This window comes from Excalfactoria chinensis, chromosome 2, assembly GCF_039878825.1.
Source record: "Excalfactoria chinensis isolate bCotChi1 chromosome 2, bCotChi1.hap2, whole genome shotgun sequence".
Classification (NCBI taxonomy): domain Eukaryota; kingdom Metazoa; phylum Chordata; class Aves; order Galliformes; family Phasianidae; genus Excalfactoria; species Excalfactoria chinensis.
In genome coordinates this window covers 123,332,760-123,346,205 of record NC_092826.1, presented here as the reverse complement: position 1 = coordinate 123,346,205, position 13,446 = coordinate 123,332,760, and the positions used below count along the sequence as shown (strand labels likewise).

General features: G+C 37.9%; 1 protein-coding gene across 1 annotated transcript in view; it reads right to left on the bottom strand.

Moving 5' to 3' along the window:
• Positions 1–13,446, bottom strand: part of LOC140247830 (macrophage mannose receptor 1-like) — a 34,630-nt gene that overhangs the window by 8,143 nt on the left and 13,041 nt on the right. Inside the window, exons 11-23 of the mRNA XM_072327880.1 lie at positions 13,185–13,384; positions 11,814–11,941; positions 10,816–10,903; positions 10,069–10,213; positions 8,830–8,865; positions 8,562–8,731; positions 7,852–7,934; positions 6,949–7,049; positions 6,457–6,596; positions 5,420–5,534; positions 4,267–4,421; positions 3,510–3,612; positions 1,678–1,907 (exon numbers count right to left, since the gene is read on the bottom strand). Of these exons, the coding sequence (XP_072183981.1) occupies positions 1,678–1,907; positions 3,510–3,612; positions 4,267–4,421; positions 5,420–5,534; positions 6,457–6,596; positions 6,949–7,049; positions 7,852–7,934; positions 8,562–8,731; positions 8,830–8,865; positions 10,069–10,213; positions 10,816–10,903; positions 11,814–11,941; positions 13,185–13,384 (1,694 nt within the window). The remainder of the gene's footprint in view (positions 1–1,677; positions 1,908–3,509; positions 3,613–4,266; positions 4,422–5,419; positions 5,535–6,456; positions 6,597–6,948; positions 7,050–7,851; positions 7,935–8,561; positions 8,732–8,829; positions 8,866–10,068; positions 10,214–10,815; positions 10,904–11,813; positions 11,942–13,184; positions 13,385–13,446) is intronic.

Below are 13,446 nucleotides of genomic sequence, written 5' to 3'. Positions count from 1 at the left end.
ATAAGCAGATTTCCACACAAGTGCACAATTTTGCAGCAGGATGTAGAATTCAGTATATCTGTGCTTGCACTACTAGAATATTAACCAAATCAGAACACAGCTGCACAAATTTAAGACATAGCAGAATGCCTTCAATGCTGAAACAGCCCATGAAGGTGTTTTGAAGGCTAGATGGTGCTTCCAAGGTTCTCTTGGTGACAGTCCCTTGTTGGATGATGTGAGGAGGCAGGTCAGCACAAAGAGCAAGGTGACCACAAGGAACTCAAAGACCACAGAACTATCAGGAGGAATCAGGGATATGAATGAAGGTAGCTGTCAGACTTAGCTCGAGTGCAGCTCTGAGGAGTAAACTGCAACTACCACCATGAAAATCTGGGAAAATTAGAAGTGAAAGATAAACACAAGGGAACAGAAGCCTTTAAGTCAAATACACAAGCTTCTCCTGAGCTCAGCACAACTTGGGCAAGGTCACTGCCTGGAGAACCTTAGAGCTTCACTCTGCAAGAGCAGGGTCAGATCCTCTATAGATGTCTGGTGAGAAGATATGCAATGATCCAACTAGCTCATAATTATTAACAGCTTTCTAATGCATGTTTCTATGATTATTTTATCACCCAGCTTTGATATTAAATGGACTTAAACATCAGCATTTGTTTTGGATTGATTTGTGGTGTTCTGCAAGTGTAGAGATCTGTGTCAAGCTCCGTAACATAGTCACATACCAATCACATAGACATTCTGAGATTCTGTCTAGCATGGAGAGGCAGGGTTAGAAGCCATAAAATGTATATTTTTCAGCAACAGCTGAAATTGTCTCAGATATTGTGACCTTCTGTTAGTGTTACTGCATCATATAATCAGAAATGTTATAGTAACACATCATCAATTGCAAGAGCTCCCTAGGGATACTGTGATTCAGATGTTTTACTTAGTTACATGTCATGTGGAAGTACAATCAATGAAAGCTATGACAAGTAAAGAAAATTATTATTCATGAGAGAAATAATTTTCAACATCAATGTAGTTTACTTACCTCAAATAAAGATGCAATAAAAGCATGTTGATAATGTGAGTGAATTGAGTAATGCCTTATTTATCTGAGAAGCTGAAAGTTATTTTGGCACTCAGTTACAGAGCTAATGCTCATTCTAGTGTTCCTCTAGACAGTGATGGACCTGGGTCATCTCATTCATTTATTTGGATGCAGTTTATTATTTGTTTGTATGTATTTTACTGCTCTTAATTTTATTGCTTTTGTTCTACGCACAAAGAAGGTGTTCAGAGACATGGTGTCCCTTTGAAACCTTTGGATCTAAAATTAGTGATTAAAATGCAGCTGTGAATGATCACAAGGTGCTAGCATTAATGACTTTGTTGGTCCCTTTGAGTTGTATTCAGCTCTCCTAAAAACAGTCATCTAAAAGTTTACCAGGTAGTCTACATGTGTGTATATCCAAGATCCCCATACTGTTAGTAAAGAGATCAGAGACTCCCATCCCTCTCCATTTCCTGGGATGAAATTTAGTGTTCTAAAGATGAATAAAGCTAAATGAGGTGAGTGTTGTCCACTAGTTCTAGGCCTTCAAACCTATTCACACTATAGATCTTCCTCCTTTATTAACGGTATAACCAAATAACAGCATTTAACCACACCAATCATCACCTTATTAATCTTACCATATTACTGTTGAGTCCAATCCAAAGGGGCTCACCATATTGTGCTGCCTGGAGCAGAAGGAACATATTACAGTAATAATCTGAAATGCTGGCAAGCTCTGAAGATTTCTCCCTGCAGGTTTTTCTTGCTTCTTCCCAACTCATTTTGGAAGGAATGATTAAATAGCTACTGTTACCATAATGGAAGAAGTCAGAATCTGGAGCAGATGTGGACTGGAATAGTTCAGGCTCTGCAGAAAGATTTGAAAGGAGGAAGAGAAAACATTGATAGATCCTAGCTGCCTAAGAAGCAGTATAACTTCTTAATAATGGATAAACATAGTGTAGTAGATGGATATTTTGATATTTTGTTATTTTGTATTGAAGTACAAACATTGAATAAAACCACTTATCATTTAAAATGTAGGAAATATTTAATAAAAGTAACTTTGAATTGCTTATAATTATAATGTACATAGTACACCCAGGGATTGGGGAGAGGCAGAGGACAACCAAGCGTGTCTGCAGACACACACTCCCAATCAGATAAGGATTGGACTAGGAGATCTTAGTGGTCTTTCCTAATCTTAATGATTCTCTGAAAAGGCATGAATATGAGTCACAAAGCTATTCTCTATCCAGTTCTCTCTAGATTCTCCTACTGTACTGCAAGTGAAATTCCTCCCAAGCAGAAGCATGGAGCAGGATCTCTACACCCTTTGAGTTTCAAAAAGGTTGAATTTCATTCTAAGAACAGTTTGTGACTCTCCTTCTTCTTTTCACTGTGGAATAAAGTGAAAAAAAGAAATTGTAGTTGCACCTTAAACAGTACATGTGGAAGTAGAAGAGACGATGCAGAGGACAGTAAAAGGACGTTTGTGTTCATACAGTGCTGACAACTCCCTAAAGTGTTCTCACTAGGGATACCCTTGTGCAACTTTCTTCCACTGCACAGGGTACAGCCTGAAGCATCTGGCCCAGTTGTGGCTTCCCCTTGTATTTTTAGCTGCAGAACTTGGCTCACTACTCAGTAGTTCCTGTATCTCTTCCTGCAGACTCTGCAGTGTAGCTGTTCTTTGGATGTGTCTCCCACCCTGAGGATATATCATGAGAATTAAAACTTTTGTCCTGATCCTTAGTCTTAGTCTTGCGATATAAAAGCATTGCAAGGGATCGGTGAGCACAACCGTCAAACTGTCCAACTGACTTTAAAGTCAGTTAGTCAAACTGTCTAACTGACACAAAATCTAATTGACTTTAATTAACCCCTCCAAGGGAGTATATAGAGGGTTTTGATGAGAGGAAGGGTTGATGAAGGCTGAGCACTTCTGCTTATGAATTAAACAGTTTACTGAGATACCTATGTGGATGTTACCAATACATTTGCATGCATTGTATTTGCCTTTGCAAAATAACCTTATTCAGATATCCATATCTGTGCCTGTTAATCAGGTCTCAGAAAGCTAGTCTCCTTTTGTGAACAGAGAGAAACAGGATTTTGAAGGCACAGATCCTCTAACTTGTGCTGGGAACTTCCCTCAGGATCAGATGGATCCTACCTCCCAAGAGTCCACTACATGCAGACAACTGGCCTGTATGTGAATCTGTGGTCTGCAAAGTGGGTGCATTTGCTCCCTTGAAAGCTGTAAGGGGAGGGGCTATAAAACACAAACATTTCTGTAATCATTATTCCAAGAGCAGGCTTCATATCTGCCATTCTTGAGAAAGAAAGGAATCTTGCTGGCTTCACCTCAGTTTCTGTAGACACAAGCTGGCAACTGTAGCAGGAGACTTGTGTGCTTATATTGTTCAGTACCAGTCTTCTAACAAAGAGTATGAAAAATAGAACTTACTGCTGTCCATATGGCAAATATAGCTTTTGTTATTAAGGCAGTCTGAGTTTTCCCACTTCCCTGCTTCATTTACAGATCTCGTTGTCATTGCAATACAGTCAACCTAGGGGAAAAAAAAAAAACAACACAAAAGAAAGTTATAGCTGATAAAGTAAAATATATATATATATACATAGCAAATAAAAAGTTCTAAGGAGGCCACGTTCATAAGTTTTGTTTTGTTTCTTTTTGTTTAACTTATCACTTGGAAAAGAAATGTACCTTAGTTTACAACTTAAGTAAGACTACTTTCCTTGGCAGATTAGTATAAGTTGTCAGTTTTTCAAAATTTTTGAGTGCAGAAAAGATATTTTTACTATAGTTTATGTTAATCCACACTTAATTTACTGAATTTTTAATTTGGCTTCACGCTGTACAAGGAGAATAATAAGGTGAAATAAGAAACAACAGTGATTATTATCAGTAAAACATAATAGGGATAGCAATACTAGCTGTAATATAGTACAGCAATCCTTTACTACACATATAAACTTCTGCAAAGGAATGAAAATAACTACATGCACTTAACAGGACTATTAATCTCTGGCTAAAGCTTAAAAATCTTGATCACCATCGTAATCTTAAGTTTTCTGCTTTAAGCAGAAGATACAGGGTCCTGGCTTAGACAGAACTCAGGCTGGTTCCATTAAATTTGAGGATGCTATCTAAGTTATGCATGTATTGATTTTATTTTCTGTTTACCTGTATTGTCCCATACCTTTGTGCCAATTCTATTGTATTTAAACAAGGGGAATCCTCTTGCCCAATATGCATAATCGTAAGGGCTCCCATCTGTCCAAATGTATGAATGCTCATCATTTAATCCAATCCAAGTCTCATCAGTGACATCCTTTAGATGCAAAGTGAGGAATGCTGAAAGAAAAAAAATTTTATGAGTATTTTAACTGGAGTAGTTTCATTATATTAAAAAATATAAAAGAAACACTTTTTACAATGAAAACATTACTCATAGAGCTCTTGTAAATATTATACAAATTAGGGTTAGAAGAGAGTTTGGAAGAATTAATTGGTCTTCCTAAAGGTAGCATCAACCATACATGTCATTTCTGGGGGAAGTTTGTACACTGTCAAACTTGAATTTCTGAGGGCAGCTCAAACTCTTTACAATGGCCAAAATCCCAGTTAGTGGAAGCAAAGAATGAGTTTTTCAGAAAAGAAGAAGCACTGGGAAAGGTCTGAGGGATTCAGGAGGGTGATGGATGAGGAGGGAACAGATGTTTTGGATGTCTATGGACAATAAGTTTCTTCCGGATTCATGTTCAGTTGGCAGTTCAGCTCCAGATCTTATATAATGATTGCTGCCATCTTGTCATGCAAAGATTATTGGTATGTTGCTATAGATCTTTGCACCTAACCTCATCCAATTACTTCCTTCCCTTCTCCATTCTCTCCCCAGCAAAAAAATAAAAATAAAAATTGTCAAGAATGTTTCAGATTCTAACCCTGACTTCCTGTGCCACTATATCACCTGGCAATGTAGGTGACATAGGTATTGCTTGTTGAAGTGGTTAAAAAGAGATACTGAATATTACAGCAGTCAGGAGAGCTTTTTGGAACCATTTTCTGTCCTTACCCTGGAGAGTTACTGGTGACCAATGCATAGTTTTCTGAAGATACCTTTGACTTTTTAAAAAGGGAACTAAGAGAAAAGTGGTGGTGGGTTCATACAGGACCTGAATGCTTTGATCCAGTCCAAAATAGTTATGTAATTTCAGAGTCCTCACATACTTAATAATCACAAGAAAGAATTTATTTGGACACAGCAGCCACAGCTACAGTCTTAACTAACAATTATGACCTCCTTAAATGTTTTGGCTTTGTAGCTAACACCAAAGGTTGAGAAATCATACCTTGTACTTGATCACTGTGTATAGAGACCAAATTTCCCCCAAGTTCTACACAAGCCCTTCTCGCGGAGTACCAAGTTAGTCTCTCTTCTTCCCTGGATCCAATTATTTTATAACACTGTAGGGATAATTTGGCAAAATTTCAGGTGTCAAAGGGAACCATATATGATTTATTCATCAGTCCCTGCATACAACAAACAGCAGTTTGGGGAGCTGCTGAAATGACACACATTCAGCCAATGGGTAGACAAAGCTAATCACAGCATTGTGTGTTCAGGGCTCTGACCTGTGGCTGCCCAAGGTTAACCTTGGGAAGAGACAGCAACTTCCACAAGTGGTAGAGAAATGAAGCAGATATCCAAGGGAGGGTATCACATTCTTGAAAAGTATAATCTTTTCAGGGGCTGAAAATATTTCTAGATATCTCTCAAGTCAAGTTCCCTCAGTTGCAAGCCACAGACAGTAGTAGTTTTCCTATTGATTGTGAAATGGGAGTGAATTGTGTTTTTTTCTTTGTTTCTCAGTGCTTTGTGTATTAGTGATTAGGTGTACTTTTGCTAGGCTTAGCAAAAAACAATACTTTATTATTATTTGTTGTTGTTTTTTACAATTAATTTAAGGTTGGTTTTGCTCAGCTTAATTGTGGTATCTGATTACTTACAAAAACCATGACTTCTCATTTTTTGCAGCTCAGTGTTATCTAGACAGAGGGAACTACAGTTACACATCAGCATACTGGAACAGTATTTCCATGCAATTAAGATGTCTAAAATAAAAATAAAGTTCTAGAAACTGATGTCTGGTAATAGAAATAGTTATAGAAGCTGAAGAAGTAACAACAGCTAGCTGCATTTGAGCACTTAAAAGTTATAACTTAATAAATGCAAATTTGGAGGAAACAGGAAATATAAAAACCAGAAAAGTTGACTCCACTGCTAGTTAGAATGTCATTTAAGGGAGTACTGTATAAAATGAGAGCATTTATGCAGTTGTTTACATATAGCAAAGCTTCTGAAAGCTGCTGATATTTGTTATGGTACCTTATTTTGAAACAAAATCCACATTTCAGGACATCCTCCCAGAGGTGGGAGTACAGTAGGAACAAATCCTGAGTAAGTTGAATTGTGTCTTTCACAGATGAAGGTATTTTTCAAACCACAGTTTATACTGTTCCAAAAGCCTGTAAATAAAAGAAATGCAGTCACTCTGTCAAACACTCTTACCGCCATTGCAGAGGGTAACCCAGTCAATATTCATAACTCACAAATGTAACCTTCCAGAGGCATATGAAACAGTTGCTATGTACACTAGCAGCACAAACAGAGCCCTCCACCCTCTGCAGTGCATTTGTCTTCTGTCAGCACTGGCACGCAATTCAACCTCGATGTACTTGTTAGGAAAAAGAGTACCCATTATTCAGCAACAAATTATGGGGAACCTTAGATTTAAACATGCAGAAAAACATTTAGCTTTTGATGCCATAAGTCCATTAAGATGTATGACCAAATGTTTCTTGTTGCTATTTTACTCACCAGAATCTTTTCTCATTACCACACAGTTTTCATCATTATGTGAATAATTGGGTTCATCTGGAGCCCAGGCAACATATTTCACTGGGGTCTTACCCAGCCAGCTGAAAAAAAAAACCAAAAACAGGGTTGCCGGACAGACACCTCTAGCAGATGTTTTGAGTTATGAGATCTGTTTAGCAGAAGGGCTGAGCAAGGTATGGATAGTGACCTGGGAACAAAGGCCCAACATAAAAAGAGAGGACAGACCCACAGCATGAGTGCTGCCTCTCACATGTTCAGTACTGTCACACTAAAGTCCCATCAGTGTCCTATTTGGCCAAAGCCTGGATGAATAATGTTGGACTCAACAGCTTCGTACAGTTGGATGAGGCCATAACACCAGAGAATGGACTTGCTTTTCATTTTAGAAAGATATCCTCATGAAAGTCTTCTAAAGATTTCTAAAACAGGTTTCCTAGCAGGAATTTCAGAGCTCTGTGAGATGGAGAAGCTTCAGGCTCACATGACTTGAGCCAGTGGGATTTCTCTGGTTACATGTTTCTGTATGAACCTCCTGAGCTTTCTACACAACTATTAGAGATCTGAGTTAATCCCAACATGAGCTGGATGTCAAAAACACCTCAAATCTTGCTCATTGCCTGTGAAGTAGTGCTTGGATACAGATCTCTCAAGTGAAAGGAGTGTTACTCATGAAATTTTACATTTTTGCTCTCCCTGATTTGAAAGAAACACACTGTTTTGCTTAAGCATAGAAAAAACAATACTCATCATCTCAGATTTCTGAAATCTACCCAGAGTTCTGTTACACAAGTGTTATTAACTGAAGGAAAGAACACACAAGTACCCCCATGCTTACCACTGTTTGCTGTTCATTAGTAGCGTTAGTGCTTTTCTTTTACGCACCTGAGTTTCTGATCAGAACTGACAAATAAGCCAATGAAATATGATTCCTTTTGGAGAAATATACCACTCAGTTTTCTGTTAATCTAAAACAAAAGTGATTGGCACAGTTAATCACTGGACTGTTCTTAGCTGTGTTTATGTTTGTTTCACAGTCTCAGACCTGGGCTGCAAGAAGGCAACAGATGCAGGATGTCTGAACTGTCCTTTGCTACACCTTGAACATTCACATGCCTTTTTTTTCTCTTCCTACTATAGACAGTACTGATTTCTCTATAGGGCCTGGAAAAATATACCATAATACAAATGTGTAATGTAGGAGAGAAACTCAGGACTTTAGCCTGGATAAACAGCTAAAATCTTTTTATTTATTTTTTTTATCTGCTTTGCATCAGAGTTGAAAAGTCCCTCCTCAGCATTCTTGGCTGCTGACCTCAGCCCTTCCAGAAGGCTGCAGTCAGAGTCCCACTGCCCATGAACTGCCTGTCTGTGTGGATGGGGCTCAGGTCCCTGTTTTGTGCTGGATATTCCAAGACCAATGCAACAATCTTATCAAGCAGTTAAAAGAAAAAAAAAACAGTGCAATTCTTGATGGGTTCAAAAGTGCCCACAGTCATTCTGCTGAATTAATGACGAGTACATAAATATAAATAAAAATAGTAACTAATATGTAAATACTAATATATTAGAAAATTAGTAGGTTCAGTGCTTACATATTTCCATATAAATTGTCTTTCATTTTCATTCTCAATGACGACAAGATCTGCAAAGTTCCTCTGGCAAATTCTCCGTGCTTTTTCCATAGGAACATGTTCTCTGCTGAAATAGTACTGCTTGTCTTCATATATAATCCACCCATCAGAAGTTTCTATAGCTTGATATTCTGGAGGGCAAAGAAACATATTTGACACCATATCTTGTCTGTATAAAGTTCAAAAACTATACAGTAAGACTTTCATTGAAAGAAGAAAAAAATCCTACCATCTTCATTGTTTGGTTCAGGTTTTAGCAGAGTACCTGTAAAATAAAACATCATTATGAGCAAGATTCCAAACACAAAAGAAACAAACAAAATCAAAAACAGATATATTTGATTTATGTAACATTACACACAGATCTCCAGGCACACCAGGCAAGATAATGATGTCATATGCTAAGAAATGAGGTAATTAACTTCTGACTATCTCCCCTCTCATTGGGATCTCATCTAATCCATATACATTGTAACAAGGTCTAATTATTTCCTTTATAATTATTATTTTTTAATTATTCTCTTTATTTCTTTATTTACTACTGAGATCATCTGTGGTCAAGATAAGCTGATCAGAGTACTTCTGCCACAGTTTGTGAACTCCTCCTGAGCATCTCACAAAGCCTCTGTGCCGCACAGCAAGCTCAGTACATCTCTACAGCTGCACAGGATGTGCTGCTGAGCAGCAGTATTCTGTCAGTATGTGCAAACATCTAGTTTACCCACAATGGAACAGAGACTCTTCCTATTCAGGTAAGTAATTTTTCAATGGTGGTGAGTTTCTCACTATTTGTTGGCAGAGGTCAATTAGATATACTCAGCACTGTTTGTGCAACTGCTTCTCCTTTCCCCTCCCTACCCTTCCTCTCACTAGCTCCCCAAGTACATCCATCTTCCTTTTTTTACTTCTGGGAGCTTTTAAAGTGGATCTAGGAGTCCTTCAGGGCTACAGTAACTCTATTTTTTTTATCAGCTTTTCAATATCCTACTTCCTATAGCAACTTAACCCTCTCTTTGGTTCCCTTTATCTGCCTTACAATGGGAACCAAAGCTTTTGTTTTATCTTTAGCCTAGGGAACTCAGTCTCCTGCATCTTCAGGTCTCCTGTATCTTCAGGTCTCCTGTATGAGCCCATAGAAGACAGAAGGACAAGGAGGAGATAAAAGTAGATAAAATCTCCTTATCTTGCTAAGGAGATAAGTATCTTTGCCTTTCAAATTTATTCAACCCACAGGTAAAAGAGATAAAGCCCGAGATAAAGTAAGTTCTTCAACTTTCAACATCTGAGTACAACTGAAATATCTCAATTTGTTCCTCTTGCTTTAGGCGTTACCTTCACCTGTGTAGTTTTACAATGAAAATTTCCCACCATCTTTCTTCTTGTAAATGTACTGAAATCCATACTATTTGTTTTTGAACTTGTGCCTGTCAGTCCTTATCAGTCCAATTAAATGGTGAAGTAGTCATACCTTTTTTAGTTTCACAAATCCAATTAAGCAAATGTTCACAGTACAAGTCATTCCAGCGCATCTGGGGTGATCTATTAAACATAACACAATGTTCAATTCCTTTAACATTATTAGGTTCAGCTTCATCCCAGTTCTCATAAGTTACCTGTGTGGGAAACACATCTCATTCACTACATGCTTTGAACCGAGTGGAAGTAGTTGAGTTTTTTTTGTCACACAGTGTCAGGGTCTTATCAGCCCAAGCAGCTCATTTATGCAATTGAAAGGAGTTCAGACAGCTCTGAGAGGGCTGGGGAGGTCCTACTGGTATGTTTACTTTTCATCACTTCTCAGAGGTGAAAAAATTACACTTTCTAGAAAGCATGGAGGAAAAATGGATGCATGGAGAGAGTAACATTAGTCTGACTCTGTAAGATATGGCAAGCTGACTTCCCCAGGCTGTCACACAGTGAGGCCCAGGCCGAGGTGTGATGAAGATCTAGGGGCACATGCGGTGGAAGATGGAATATAGCATGGTGCTAGTGATGAACATAGAGATGAGTGATATGCTTCCCTCAGAGTGCTGAGACAGTGCCATTGCTGAGACAATTGCTGCAGCTGTTCATCTGATTGGTGAAGCACTGCCCTGCAACAGCTGGAGTTTAATAAGATTGAAAAAAAGCACCAAAACTGTGAAAATCTATATGTTATAAAAGCTAGAGGGGAAAACAAAACGAAACAAAAAACATCCAGAAAATAAGTACTCACAGGAGAACCATCAATCCAGGTAAATCCTTCATCAGGATTTAAGAGAAACAAACCCATCCAGAAACCCTGAGTTTGCAGTCCTTTCTCCCTGAAAGAAACCATGCAATATATACCATACAATACATGAACAAAAAAGAGGAGCCATATAAATTCTGGAAAGCATAATAACATGCAGTTTTGAGTCACAACTGAAGTGGGAGCTACTCCTTCCCTGCTGGCCCACAGCCAGGCTTATCAACTGCACTCTTTGACATGGAGATCCCAATGCTCTGTGCTGGTGTGGGACACAATTATTTTGAAGGAGAAGTAGTGGCCTGGTGCTAGCTCAGGTACCATACCTGTGGCTGAAGTACAATTCCCACTCGTAGCAAGAGTTCATAGTAAGAGCTTTTACTAAAAGTAAACCGTGAGTAGAGAGCTATGATACAATCTAATAAATGAAAAAAAGTTCAATTTTTCAATTTCTCCGATTTCCTCCATGGCACTTCTTGTGATGGCACTTGAGGGCAAAGTGGCATCTACCATGTTAACATAAATAAATAAAAGTTAATGAATTTGATTTGAGTAGTCTTCAATTTATAGGCTAATAATTTCTACATCAAGGGTGTTATTGTGTTTGGGGTTTATTTGAATGTATGTATTAAAATATGAATCACAGCCATTAAAAAAACCCACATAAGTAGACCTGAACATTTTAACGACTCCCTTTTGGAAGAGGGGGTTCACACGTACAGTGCTGATCAGATCTGGAAAACAGCCTTAATGAGAAACTGTGATGAAAACTTCAGTTTCAAAACTAGTTTGAAATATTCAAGTTGAAATATACATACACATATATATTTAAAATACAATTCAATGTGATATTACTAAATGAAAATTTTCTATTTTCTTTTAAAGTTTATCATTTTTATTGTAATTTTTAAATTACTCAGTTCCTAATATATCTTATTATTTAGCATAACAATAATATGAAAAAGAATGATTGTTCAAGTACTCACAATGCTAACCGCCATATTAAAACTTGATCTTCTTTTGAATTGATTGTGACCAGATTTCCTCCTAATTCTCTACAGAATTCTTCAGCTTCGAACCAATTCTTCTTTAGGTTTTTATCCCTCACAAAGAACTATTGAGAAAAAAATTGTGATAAGTTACTAAATATAGTATACAAAGTTTGATGTAATAATATGACTGCCAATGTAATTGAAATCAATATTATTCTAGCAACCCTTTGTAACTAAGACAACATATGTCAAGACCTGTAATATTAGACATTAGTAGTGTAGACTGTAACTACCTTTTCACTTCTATTTTAAAATAGTAAGGAAAGATTAGCCTAGGTTTCAGAGAAGAACAAAATGTGTCACAATGGTTTATAGCTTAATTAGAGCTTTGAACACTGAAGGGCTTAAAGAAAAATAACATTGACTAGTCTTACCATTTTGCAGTAGAAAGCAGGAGATTATTGAGAAATGGGAGGCAGGTAAATCAATATGTTGAAACAGGAAAGATAACACTGGATGGAGACAGACATTTTGAAAGGCTGAGGAAGAGCTTTTATACAGCACTGCAAGCTCTGCACACTAATATGAAGTACACATCGACATGAAAAATGATGCTTGACATTTTGGGGCAAGGATAAGCAGCAAGCAGATACATGGAGAAAAAAAAAATCAATAATAAGAGTAGCAACAATTAACTGGTGTGACATAAAAGTTGATGTTCTTGTAAACAGAAGGCTAAAATCATGAGACCTTCCAGCAGGCAGAATCTCTGGATAAAAAAAGGGAAGGATACTTACATAAAGACTTGAAAGAACAATGTTCCATATTATTTACATTTTCTTCACCTATTTTGCTTTCTCTTTACCTTTTCTTTTCAGAAAGAAGACAATTTTAACTCGATCCAGAGAACACACAAAGCTTTTAGTTGCTGAAGTGTCACCAATGGCAAACTAAATCTGGATCTAAAAGTATCACTAAAAATATCAAATGTTCAGTGAAAGAAGGCTGACAAGGGGACAGACTCCCATTATCTCTCTCTTAGGAGACATTGTTTTATTCAAGTGACACAGCCAGCTCTTGAGATTTAGTACTACGCTTGTCTGAAGTCCCAGATTCTTGGAGGTAGATAAACATGGTGAGGTTTTTACCTCTCATTTCAGTAAAATGAAGCTCATTTTTAGCTTCCCATTTTCATTGCTGTAAGCTCTATCATTGTTGTGTTTTGTTATATTCGATGTACATCTCTCACACGGGGTTTTTTACACTTCAATTTCCTAGAGGAGATAATTCTCCAAAAATGCCCAGCACTTGGGTCCCTTCATGCCAGGCCAGGCACTCAGGCTGACAGGGCAGCCGTGCACTGACCTTGAAGCAGGAATCTGACTGTGGGGCTCCATCCCAGCCCTGGGCACAGGTGGCTGCAGAGACCTGGGCAGGAAGAGCCAGTGGAGGCACTTCCACTGCCCACTGCTTGCAAAGGAAATTTGCTGTCTCCTGGCAGCTAATGACATCCCATAATCCAGCACCAACTCCAGTTCCCACGGCAACGCAGCCTTGCTCTTTTCCTTTGGGATACATAAAAGAAATGAACAAAATCAAAGTCTAATTGCTCTCTAGGAAATTAGAT